General features: G+C 70.4%; 1 protein-coding gene across 15 annotated transcripts in view; it reads left to right on the top strand.

The window, feature by feature from the left end:
- Window positions 1-12,286, top strand: part of PLEC (plectin) — a 52,910-nt gene that overhangs the window by 16,151 nt on the left and 24,473 nt on the right. For 2 of the 15 annotated variants that reach the window (XM_045860794.1, XM_045860793.1), the window contains exon 1: window positions 428-488. The exons of 4 other annotated variants lie outside the window; for them this stretch is intronic. In XM_045860794.1, the coding sequence (XP_045716750.1) occupies window positions 443-488 (46 nt within the window). In that variant the 5' untranslated portion in view covers window positions 428-442. Of the gene's footprint in view, window positions 1-427; window positions 489-3,232; window positions 3,883-8,143; window positions 8,299-8,901; window positions 9,161-10,556; window positions 10,808-12,286 lie in introns of those variants that run through there. 9 more of the 15 variants (XM_045860781.1, XM_045860780.1, XM_045860796.1 and 6 more) reach the window with 5 other exon arrangements.

Here is a 12,286-nt window from a genome sequence, read left to right as displayed (position 1 = left end):
GGGTCCGCCTTCCCTCCTCACCCTGGGTGCCCAGGCTGATGGGTGTCTTCCGCAGGGAGTGTGTGGTGGTGGCTTCGTGCACGAGCATCACGTGCAGGAGCGCCCGGAAGGCCCTCTGAGGGTGGCCAGCGGAGGACGTTCGGGGACTGTGGGGTGGGGTAGGTGGGCCATTTGAGTGCGTCCTTAATCGGTGTATTGGCCTGGTCATCCCGCGGGAGTTGTTGGGGTCAGGCGCTAGGGAGGTGGGGGCTGAAAAGGGTGGGCGGTGCTAGGCCGAGAGCATGCGCCAGGGCCGGGCATCGATCAGCCGAAGCCCCTCCCCAGGCCGGCAAGCCCCGCCCCGTTCCTTCGGGCTCCTCCCCCAGGCTGCGGCTCTCGCCCGGGCAGTGCGGTGCGGGGCTGGACTCTGCGTGGCGGGGACGCCCTCAGGGCAGCCGGAGACATGGACCCCTCTCGGGCCATCCAGCACGAGATCAGCTCCCTCAAAGGTACAGGCCGGAGACCGAGCTGGGTGCGCGGCCCAGCTGTGACCTCTGGCTGGGCGCAGCCTCCTCAGGGCAGCGGTCGGGGGCTGCCTCCCAGGCACAGTTTTGGGGACGGGAAGCTGGAGCCGGAAGGCCTGAGGCCCCTGCCCTCGCAGGGCACCACCAGGTGTGGGGTCTGCCCGGGACCCGCGGGGCGACTCCAGCCGCTGCAGCAGCCCTGCAGCGCGCCTTAGGGGGCGGGGCGGCTGCCGCCGGGGCGGGGCGGAGCTGGGAGCTGGCTCGTGCTGCTGGTCGGCTCTCCCGGACTCTGCGGACCCCACGCCCCGCCTGCCGCCCTGCATCCTAGGGGTCGGGCGGGGCTGTGGGGATCCCTGTGGGGAGGCGCCAGGCCGGCTGGCCCCGGGCGAGTCCACACTGCGGTTCTTTGTTCTGGGGCGGGGTGGCTGGGGGCTGTCCGAGGGCCCCGACTGGTTGCCTTGGGAACCTGGAGGGGTAGGGTGCCGGCGCTTGGGCCCTGGCTGTGCTGAATCAGCAACTGCGGCTGCGGTCCGCGGGGTGGGGGCGGGGCAGAGAGGGGCGTCCTCTAAGCCGTGGTGGGAGGGAATTGGGGGGGGCGTGCCCCTACCCTGTCCGTGGTGGGCGGGGAAGGAGTGCTGAGCGGGAGGGGCGGCCCGGCTGCTTTCCCCTCCTCCCCCAGGGCGCGGGGCTGGTCGGAGGGACGGGGATTCCCCACCGTGCCCCGCCCCCTTTCTTGGCGCCCCAAGTTACTGCCTTCTCCCGCCGGGGATGGCGCCCGTGTGACTGAACTGGGTGGGTTGGCCCAAGACCCGAGCTGGCCGGTGTACGGGAGACCTGATTAAGTCCAAGCGCTGGGGGAGCCTTGGATGTGGCCTGGAATCGTTCTGGGAGGGGGCTGTGGGTTGTTTGGTGGGGTGCTTAGGAGGTGGGGCGTTAGCTCGGGGAATCCTACCGGGAAGATAGCAGGGATGTGTGGAGTGGCCATGAGGGAGGCGGGAGGTCCGCGTGGGAGGACGTGGGACAGGCCGGGGGAGTGGGCTTTCTTGGGTACAGGGCCGGGCCGCTGGCCTGAGCGCGGGCCAGGAGCGCAGCTGGTGCAGGCTCAGGAAGCCACAGCCCTGGTCCCCCGCGCTGCGGCGGGGGCTGAGGGGGCGTGCCGCTGCTCACTCCCGCCCGGAGCCGGCGCCCCACCCTCCCGGAGTTGGTCCGCCTGGGGCTGCCGGCCTTCGGGCTTGGCTAGCCGCGGGGTGGGCGGGGGAGAGTGGCGCAGGGAGCTGGCAGGCAGGGCTGTGGGAACGCTTGGCTGTCCCCTCCGAGTTTCCACCGCCACCTCTGCCTCGGCTCTGCGCCAGCGTGGGCTTGGGCGCTGTGTTTGCCGCGAGCTCTGCGGTGCCATAGCAACTAGCTGCACAAACCCGCCCCACGTGCTGTCTTTCAGCCGCAGGCGCCTTCCACTTCGGGATCCCCCGCCCCGCCCAGTTTATAATGAGTTCCCGGGCTGCAGGGCTTGCTGAGAATGGGTGTGTCCACTTGGGGGGGCAGATCCGGGTGTGGGTCAGTGCGGGCGGAAGCGGGAGGGAGTCAGGTATTGGGTGGTCTCAGGGGGGCGCAGGGTATCCTTACTCCCCCTCCCCGTGCCTGGGGATGTCTGGTGGTGAATGATGGGTGTGGCCGGCCAGGTTCCTGGGCTCCTAGCGGGGCCTGCTGCCCCTCTGCCCTGCTGTTGGCACCCTTCATCACTTGGGCCCCCGCCCTCTCTGCTAGGGTGGTGCTCCTGTGACCAGTGTGGGTCCGGCGGGCCCGCAGGTGGGCCCACAGGGTGGGCTGTCTGCATGGTGGCCGCGCCCTGGGCCAGGGGAGGCAGACACATGGTGACTTTGATTTCCTGTGGCAGCTGAGAGGCCCTGGCCTGCGACAGCTGGCCTGCGTGTGGGGTGGGTGGAGGCCCCTCCAGGCCCCCCGCCCCTCGTGGAGCAGACTCGATGTTCCTGGGCCACCTTTGATCTGGCCTGGGAAGGTTTCGATGGGCTGCCATTGTCTCACCCCTGGCGCTGGAGGTGGCGATGGCTGGATGGACAGCAGCCGGTGGCGCCCGTGGCCCTCCTGTGCATGTGCTGTAACAGCTGTCCCTGCGGTCCCCACGACCCCCGCCTCAGGCCTTGAACACCCCAGTCCTCGTCCTCCTCCCTTAGACCTCCAGATTCCTGGGGCACAGAGGGCCCAGCACCCCCCTTCAGATCCTGGTGAGCCCAGAAAGCCCTGAGACCACACCCCTGTGTGGGGTCCCTGGCCTGAGGTCCCCTCCTGCCCTCTGCCCTCCGCTTCCCTCTGCCCAATCTGCCACCTTTGAAATTCTTGGTCCGTAGCTGCTCCTGTGCCCCTCCCCCTAGTCCGAGGAACCTGGAAGGAAGTGTTTAGAAACTGATGTCATTTCTGACGTTGGAGCTAAGTGGCCTGGGAGGGGAGGGGGGCAGCCAAGGGGGTTGCTGCCCCTGTGAGGTGCCCTCGACTCTTCTAGGGGCTGGTGGCTGTGGGTGGGAGGGGCCGCCCTGCTGCTGAGTCAGAGGGGGCCGGCCTGGGCCTCCTGGGGGGAGGGCAGGCGGGAGGCTCGCGCAGGCGGTGGGCAGGCCCAAGTGCCGGCAGGCAGGAATCGCAGGATCCAGGCAGCCAGGCGCCAGAGCCTCAAGTCCAGAGTCCAGGCCCTGGAACGCAGCACCCGGCCGGCCTACGCGCCTGCCTGCCTGTCACAGGCCCCTGCGGCTCCCCGTGCTGAGGCTTCTCGTCCGCCGCCTCCCTGTGCCCTGCCCGCGCCCTCTCCTCACCAGCCAGGCAGCCATGGTGGCAGGCATGCTCATGCCCCTGGACCAGCTGCGGGCCATTTATGAGGTGCTCTTCCGGGAGGGTGTGATGGTGGCCAAGAAGGACCGGCGGCCCCGCATCCTGCACCCCCACGTGCCCGGCGTCAGCAACCTGCAGGTCATGCGGGCCATGGCCTCCCTGCGGGCGCGCGGCCTTGTGCGGGAGACCTTCGCCTGGCGCCACTTTTACTGGTACCTCACCAACGAGGGCGTGGCCCACCTGCGCCAGTACCTGCACCTGCCGCCGGAGATCGTGCCTGCCTCTCTGCAGCGCGTGCGCCGTCCTGTCGCCATGGTGATGCCGGCGCGCCGCGGCCCTGCCCCTCACGTGCAGGCCGTGCAGGGTCCCTTGAGCTGCCCGCCCAAGCGGGGACAGCTGTCAGCTGGGGACCCTGCCCGTGAGGAGCGGCGGGTCTACCGCCGGAAGGAGCCTGAGGAAGGGGCCCCTGAGCCCCCTGTGGTGCCTGCTTCCACCGCGGGGACGCTGGCGAGGCCTGCCCCGGAGCCTGCCCCAGCCACAGGTCAGCTGCATCCTGGCCCAGCCGTGGGGATTGGGAGGGAGTGCTGGGGCCTAGGCCTGCTGGGCTGGGGGCTGGGGTGGGGGTGGGGGCGGGGGTGGGGGAGTTGCTCACACCAGCTGGTGGCGCTGTCTCTGCCCCAGGGTGCTGGGTGCTCTGGTGTTGGACCACGTGGCTCCTCCTCCTGGCTTGAGGACCCGGGGCGGGTAGGCCCAGCAGAGCACATGGGCCCCTGCCAGCCCATCCCCAGGCACACCCTGGGGCTAGGGGTGGGGCTTGTGACCCTAGATTGGCAGGACCAGCTGGTAGCACAGCCCTGCCCCTCTCCCCAGTGCTGCCCTCGTCCAGTGGCCTGTCTGCCCCCGGTGGGGGCATGCTCAGAGGAGGCGCTGGGATGGATGGGGTGTAGCTGCTCCCCAGCAGTGTGGCTGCGCAACCTGACCTTTCCGAAACTTTCGTCTGTTCAGTGGGGAAGGGGGTACCCCAGGACGGGGGAGACCCCTGCCCCGTGGTTTTGTGACTCAGATGTGGTATTTTGTGGCTGGGTGCGTGGATGGCTTGGGGCTGGTGGTGGCCTAGGGGGCAGCCCTGGGTGGGGGGGATGAGTAGACCAGGCAGGTCAGTTTTGGGAGGAGCTGGTCTCAGAGGATGGGACGGGCTCTGTTGTCCCAGGGGTTGCCAGGGACCCTTCGCTGCTCCCCTTCTCTGTAGCATCCTTCTGTTCCTGAGCGCCTGTGCTGGCAGGACCAAGCAGGCAGGTGACATGTGTCCTGTGCACTCCTGGAGCTCGCCGGCCTTGGCGTTGACTTGAGGCGGCCCAGGCCCCCCAGCATAAGGCCAGCTTGAACCCCACTTCGCTCTGTGTCTTGACACCTGGGGAGGAACTTGATCTCTGAGGGGCTGGGGAGGGGGTGTGGAGTGCAGCCGGCTGGGTGGGCAGCAGTTTACCTGGTGAACGGGGCCCAGGTGCTGAGCAGGAGCCCCAGTCCCGGCCTGGTCTGGGTGGGGACCCCTAGGGCCGGGCCCCGGGAGCCCCTCTGGGTGGATGGGTGGGATTGCGGGGCAGAGGGGCCGCCTCCGGCTCTCCCGTGGCCTCTGCAGTTCCTGTCCGTGGGGTGACCGTGTTTCTGCAGGGGAGGAAGGCGCGTGCCTCGCACTTGCCGGCTGGTCCGCACCGACTAGCGTCCGGTTCCCAGGGCCCCTGGGCCCCGGCTTCCTCACCACCACGCCCTTGCCCTCAGTGGTTCGCACCAGCCCATGCCCCCTTCTCCAGTCGGGGTGTGGTGATCCTGACCCCTCCCCCCTTCTCTCTCCTTTCTTCCTTCCTTCTTCCTCCTGGCACAGCTGGACCTTGGACCGCAGGGCTGCCTGGTGGGCCCTTGGCAGCAGGACCAGGAGGGGGACTGGGTGTGGCCGCAGTGGGCAGAGGGAGGGCGCCCCCAGTCCTGGCAGAGGTGACTCAGTCTTCCCTTCCCTGCTGCAGCCGCAGCCGCAGCCGCCGCTGGTGGCAGCTCAGAGTTTCCAACAGGAAATGAACTCCAGCTCCAGGCTGAGTCAGGGCCGGCGGGTGGGGGCTCCCCTTTCCCCTGCACCCCTCCCTGGGGGCCCAGCTCAGGAGCCCAGGGCGGCTCTCAGCCCCCACAGCACCTGGGTGCTGCTGGGGGGGGTGCGGTGCCTCCTCACCACCTGCAGGGGTTGGGGTGACTCCACACTGGGCTGGGGCAGTTCTGGTGACACCCGGAGCCTCTCCTTCTCCGAGCGTTAAGGGTGACGATCAAGTAACAAGCCCCGTGACGTGCCTTCCCCCCCACCCGCGTGGCCCCTACCACTTGGTAGAAGGACAAGGTCAGGAGCCTGTGGGGCCAACTGTGCTGGTCACCAGGACACCCCCGGTCAAATTGGCTGCCTCTGCCCGTCCAGCCCAGGCCAGGGAGCCATGGACGCTGCAGGACAGTCACATGTGCCCCCGGCCCCGCCCTGTGCCCTGGTGCTCTGCTGCTCGGGTGGGAAGGTGTCTGCCAACTCTGTCACCCACAGGCTAGTCAGATCCAGACCCGGTCCCTGGCCCGGGGAGCCCCCACCGTCTGGGGGCGAGCCGAGTGAGGATGCAGCTTTAGGAGCAATCAGGGAGGGCCCCTCTGAGGAGGTGCCCTGAGCTGAGCCCTGACGATGGAGAGGAGCCTGCTGGGCCAAGTGAGGTGGGGGCTGGCCTGGCCCGGAGTTCGGGTTTGCTGTGTGTGCGGTGGGGTGGGTGTTTGTACGGGGGCTTCGTTTGCACTTCAGAGGAACGCTGCTCCCAGGTCTCTGTGAACCCAGAGGCAACCTGGGCTAGAGAACGAGGCCAAGGTGCACGTGTGCACGGTTCCGGCGCGCCCCCGCTGTGCACGGTGTCCCTCCCGGGCCTTGGGGGACGCGGAGTCCGCACACAGCTGCCCTGCTCGCCTGTGCGGCTGCAGGACTTCGGGGTCCGGTCGGCTTCCCGTGACGGTCCCCAGCTCTGCGTCTGGGTCCTGCGTGTGCCGTGGGGCACCAGGGGTTGGGGCTGGGCTAGGTTTGCCTTTTGCCTGGTCCTGTCGGGGCTGATGGGACGAGGCCTGGGGGACCCCAGAGGTGGGACACGGGCGTGGCGTCTGCCCCAGCCAGTGGAGCTGGTGTGGGGGGCTGTGCGCAGGAAGGGCCGCCCGCTCTGGAGGCTGGGGCAGTGAGAGTGAGGGAGGGCTGTGGAGAGGAGAGGGCTGTGCCTGAGGGCTCAGAGGGAGCAGGCGGACTGGCCCACTGAGCCACCCAGGCTGGCCTGACCCATTGGTCTGCGGCCTTCAGCTCTGCTCCCCTCTGACTAAGGGGTGGCTGTGAGGTGGAGCCAGGGCTCCCAGAGCTGGGTGGGGAGCCCTCCCTCTGCTTCCCACCCTTCCCTCCTTCCTGCCTCCCTTCCTTTCCTCTCTGTGGGCTCCCAGCCGCCTGGCTGGTGCTTGCAGCCATGGACAGGTACAGCATGGAGGAGCTGATTCAGCTGGGCCAAGGTAGGGCACGGCCTGGCAGGGCTGCGGGCCAGCAGGGCAGGGTGGGGGAGGGGGCCGTCCAGGCCTCCAGGCCTCCGACCGGGCCCTGGGGGGCCGGGCCCTGGGGGGCCGGGCCTCGGGAATGCAGGATGAGCGCGATTCCCGCTCAGAGCTGCCCTGGGGCGTGCCTGTGTGCCACGGGGGCGCCTGGCCCCATCCCAGGTCTCCGCGGGGTGGCGGGAGGCTGCTGACTGCCCTGGAGGAGCTGGCGCAGGGCCCCCCCCCACACCCCTCGGCTCCTCTGGAGGCCCCCTAGCCCAGCCCCCGCCAGCAGAGCCAGCCACTGCAGGCCAGTTCCCTTCAGAAACGAGTCTCTGAAGCAATGGGTGGGTCTGCCCGCATGGACCAGGCTGCCCCGACACAGGCGGTCACGGGCCAGGTGCGGTTTGCCGTGCATCCCTGCAGGCTGACCGGGCACGCCAGGGGGACCTCCGGGGCTCCCCTCTCCGCCCGTGTGACCTCGGGCCAGCTGCTCGCCTGCTCTGTGCCTGGGTTCTCGTCTGCATGATGCTGCCGCCGTAGCACACCACTCGCTCCACAGGGGCCCGTGAGGGGCTCACTAGGGTTCTGCTCGCCACGGAAGCGCCCCAGGAGGCCACGGAAACCCGTCTAGTCCCCAGCCCTCTCTCTGCTGGGGCCTGGGAGGAGGGGGCAGGACGGGGATCTCTGGTCAGTCCAGGAAGTGGCGCGGGGCCGTCCGCCAAGGATGGCCTCGGGCCCCAGGCCTTCCGCAGACAGCTGCTCCTGGGGTGCCTTGGGGGGGGGGCAGCACAGCCCCGTAATGGGGGGGCTCGGCCACACTTGCAGGGCCCTGCTCCCTGTGGGGCTGCCCGGTCTGCGGGCCGAGGGGGTGTGACCTTGGGGGGGCTGCCTGTGCCTGTGGGGGCAGGTGTGGTGTTGAGTGACCTTTTCCACGTGCATCCCCACTGCTGCTCAGGCGGGGGTGCCCCCTCCCCCACCCCGCGGGCCATTGCTGGGCCAGGAGGCGGCTGCTCCTCAGAACTGCGGTGGGAGCTGCAGGGCGATGCCAGTGGGCGCCCCCCGGCCGGGCTGGACGCGGCAAAGGCCGCGGGCCCCGGTGCCCTCGGCCGGCACGTCATGTTCTAAGTCTGGACGGATGACGGGCCTCGCTGTCCCCGGATATTTATATCCCCGGGCCCCCTGCCCACCGCGCCCCTCCCCCACGGACACAGGCGCTGCTGCTGACGGCGCACGGCCGAGCCCTGAGCCCTCCTCCCTCCCGACACTGCCGCTGCCCGCGCTCTGCCGCCTCGGAGGGCCCGTGACCCTCCCACGCCCCGCGCCCACTCCCGTCTGCCCCGAGAGCCCCCGCCACTGTCCCCGATGAAGGTCGTGCCGGGTAGGTGGGAGCCCGCTGGGCCGGGGGCCGGGGTTAGGGCTCCGTTCTCTTTCCCCCGCATGGCCCGCCACCCCGGGCCGTCCCCCCATTCCCTCGGACCCCGTCCGCTGTCCCACGTGGGTGCCTTGGGACTCCGCGGGGCTCTCGTCTCTGGGTGTGGTCGGGTCGCTGCGGGCCCGTGGCCAGCAAGGGCCGAGGCGCTGGCATGCTTCCCCCTCGGTGCCCCCTGGCAGCTGTCACCAGAGGGCACCCCGGGGGGCAGAATGGGGTGTGGGGAGCGGGGTCACCGTCCCGGTGGGGGCGGGGGGCCCTTGCTGAGGCCGCCAGGCTGCGCTGGGGGTGCCGCGGCTTGGCCCCGCGACAGCCACGAGTCGCCTCGGGCTCCTCCTCCTGGCGGGTGTGGCCGTGGGTACGCAGGGGTTAAGGCTCCCGCTAACCTTGAGCTGGATAGCTGTGCGCAGGGACAGCTGAGCTGGGCTGGGCACGCCCCGGGAGGGGGACCGCTGCGGGTGGGAGGGAGGAGGGGGGTGGCGGTGGGCGCCTCCTGGGTGTGGGGACAGGACCTGGGACAGGACCAGTCTCGGCCCGGCCGACAGTGCAGCAGGGCGGTCCTGCAGGCAGGCGGGGCGTCCCTGGTCCCGGGCCCCCTCTGGCCCGCCCTCACGCAGGGAAGGGAGGGGGCTGCCAGCCTCCAGGGGAGTGTAGAAGGCGGCTCCGCCGCTCCGCCCGAAGCCTCGGGGTCCCGGAGCCATGGAGCCCTCAGGCAGCCTCTTTCCCTCCCTGGTGGTCGTGGGCCACGCTGTCACCCTGGCTGCCGTGTGGCACTGGCGCAGGGGGCGCCGGCAGGCGCAGGATGAGCAAGGTAAGCCGCTGGCGGCTACTGCTTTGGGCTGGCTGCTGGCGCCGGCCAACACCGCCCCTGCCCAAGGGGGCCGGAGGCGGGGCGGGGGCGAGGGGCCGCCTCCCTCTCACCCCGGCATTTCCTCGTCCCCTCCCCTTCCCGTCCCGGAGCTGAGCGGCAGCACATGGTCCCTGCCTCCCACCCTGCTGGGGAGACCCTGCTTGCTCCTCGCGGCGCGGCCGTGCTCTGTGGCTCCCTTCTGGGTGGACCCGTGGGGAGGGGCTGCAGCGGGGCTCCGGCTGCACAGGGGGCACAGCCCTGCAGGAGCCCCCCTTTGGAGGGAGCCCCTTCCCAGCTGCAAGGCACAGGGTGAGCCCAGGTGACTGTCAACACAGAAACCGCAGGTGCGGGTGTCCTGCCGCCCAGGTCCGAGGTCCCACCCACGGTGCCAGGCTGAGCTGCAGAGTCGAGGCAGGTGCCTGTGCGCCCTCTGCCAGCGCCCAGGACGGACGCGGGGCGGGCAGCCAGGCTGCACCCTGCCCCCCCTGCTCAAAGTCACCGCTCTGGGCCGCCCCCACAGCCGTGCCCAGCGCAGCCCCGCCCAGCCCCACACAGGACGGGGCGGGGCCTGCCTCCGCTCCGGGGAATGGAGCCGGCGGGGCTGCCGGGATCGGGCTCCCGGCCAGAGGGCTCTCTAGTAGGGATGGAGAGGCCGTGTCCAGTTCTGCGTCCAGCACACCTCGGGGTTTGGAGCCTCAGCCTTGGCGGGGGGTGGCCAGGCCGCCCCCTGGCCGGCCCGGTCGGCCTCAGACTCGTGCCAGACCTGCTCGACCTGAGTGAGGTCCGCGTCCGACCGGGCTTCTAGGCGTGGTTTCTGCGGCTGGGGAGCGAGCGTGTGTGACTCAGCTGCGGTGCGCTGCACAGGCCGCTTCTCCCTCTCGGATTTGGCCCTCTCTCCCGCCCTCGCTCAGCCCAGTCTCGTCCTCGGCCCCCGAGTGGGGAAGGGGCTCCCACTCGGCCGCTACCCTGGTGGCTCCCCGTCTCCACTGCCCCGTGGTGACCCTGGGGCTTCGGTGCCTTTGTCCTGTTCGGGCTGTTCTCAGCCAGTGGCTCCCTGCCCCTCCCCCAGCCTCCCCTGCGCATCCTGCTGGGAACCTCGGAGGGGGGTGGCGGGAGTTTCCCAGCTCCTGGGCGTCCCCCGGGGCTCCCCTTCTCCGGAGCCTGGGCAGCCCCCGAGTTCCCAGGCTTCTTTGTTACCGTGGGCGGCCTCCCCTGCCCCAGTCCCCCAGGGCGAGTAGGGCCCTGGCCTTCCAAGTGGGGGTGCGGCTTCCGGTACTGCACTGGGCGGGGCGCCCCACCAGGGGCAGGTTCTTCGGGACTGGGCTGCGTGCCGTGCTGCTGCTGCTGCTGCTGCTGGCAGCGGGGGAGGGTGCGGAGCGCAGAGCCGGGCTTTGCCCTGTGGGCCGGGGAGCAGAGGCACCACCGTGCCGCGCGCTCTCGTCCTGCGCAGGGGCTCCAGGGCGCCTGGGCTCATGGCTGGGGCCAGCACGTGGGGGGCGGGCGGCGCCTTCGCTGCGCCGGAGGTCCTGCTGCAACAGCTGTGCTGGCTGGACGGGGGCTGTGAGCGAGTCCGCAGGGGCTACCTCTACAGGCAGCTGTGCTGCGTAGGTGGGTGCGGCCGTGAGGGGGTGAGCGGGGGTGGCGAAGGAGGGGAACTGCTGCCCAGGCCTGGGGAAGGGAGCGGTACCCATCCAAGGTGCAGCCCCGCCCCCACGCTCTGCTCCGGAAACACCTGGGAGGAAGGCGGGGCAACGGTCCCTAGGCCCCAGTGGATCCCTCCTCTGGAGAAGGGGGAGGTGGGCGGGGCCAGCCGGCGGGGCTTCGGCCTTGGCCTCTGGGCACCGGGCGGTTGGCAGCCTCGACTGGACGCGGGAGTGGGGGCGGAGAGGGGGCGGGCGGGCCTGCTGCCGCTGTGGGGCTCCGCTGGGGCTTCCCATCCCCGACGTGCCTTCACGCACTGTGGGACCTCCAGCCCCCGCTCTCGCGTGGGCTTTTACAGTAGTGTCCCTCAGGGCCACAGCAGCTCCAGGGGACGCTGGGCTGGTGGCAGAGGGTCAGCTGTCTCACACAGTTACGGGGTCAGGCACATGTGTAGGGGCCAGTGCTGGACAGCGTGTCCTTGAGGGGGGCGGCGGCTGAGGAGCGCGGCGCTGGAGCCGGCGGCCTGGCTGGGGGGCACACGGGGGCTGGGCCAGCCTGGGAGAGGGTGTGCGTTGGTTTGAGGGTCTGAGTGGGAAGGACAGGGGTTGGGAAGGTGCTGGGGGGTGAAGAGCTGATGTCGGGGTTCGTGGGGTGGCTGAGTGGCCAAGCTCCTCCAGGCCCTGCCCAGGTAGCGGCTGTGGCGATGGGGGGTACCTCTGTCCGTAGTCCCAAGGGGTCTCTCTCCACCGGTGGGGAGGGGACTGAGACATTTGAGGGCAGGGGGTGCGCAGCCAGCTCCTCGGGGCTTGGGCGCCCTCCCGTGGCCACAGAGGGGCAGCACGGATGGGGAGGGGGGAGCTTTTCCCGGAATGGGGCCCTGAGCCTAGGGGCGGGGAAGGGGGGCAGCTCACAGCTGGATCACATCAAGCCAGACGCTCCGACTGGAAAATTCCTGCGGTCTGAGTGGTGCATTCTTCCCCTCGGCGCGGCCGGGTGCTGGCCGTGGGCAGCTCCACACTCGCACCCTTTGCCCCCGGAAAGGTCTCCCACCTTTGCAGCCCCAGGAGCTGCTGCTATCTGTGCGCCCTGCCCAAGGCAAACAGCCCCACCCATCCTGCCCCCGCTGCCCGGGAGCAGCTTCCTGTCCTGTGAGTCACTGCCCGAGCCCCTTCCCCAGCCCTGACTCACTTGGTGGTGGGGGGCCCCCCCCCAGTGCTTGCCCCCAGCGGCCCCCTCCCAGCAAGGGGCAGAGTTCTTCAGTTCGGGGCTGGGCGGTCCTGCCCAGTGGTGAGTCAACACTCAGCTACGTGTGCTCCTGCAGACAGGGGCAGCTTGGGGAGGGCCAGACCCGCACAGGACCAGGGGACCCTGATGGGGCAGAACGGGGCCCACAGGGGGCTGGGGCCCTGGCAGCGCCTGTGGGCCCGTGGAGGGGTGTGACTCCCG

The sequence above is a fragment of the Phyllostomus hastatus genome, unplaced genomic scaffold, assembly GCF_019186645.2.
Source record: "Phyllostomus hastatus isolate PE091 unplaced genomic scaffold, TTU_PhHast_1.1 phas_scaffold_21, whole genome shotgun sequence".
NCBI classification, from domain to species: Eukaryota; Metazoa; Chordata; class Mammalia; order Chiroptera; family Phyllostomidae; genus Phyllostomus; species Phyllostomus hastatus.
The sequence above is the reverse complement of the archived record's forward strand: the minus strand, read 5'-3'. Positions and strand labels throughout refer to the sequence as shown.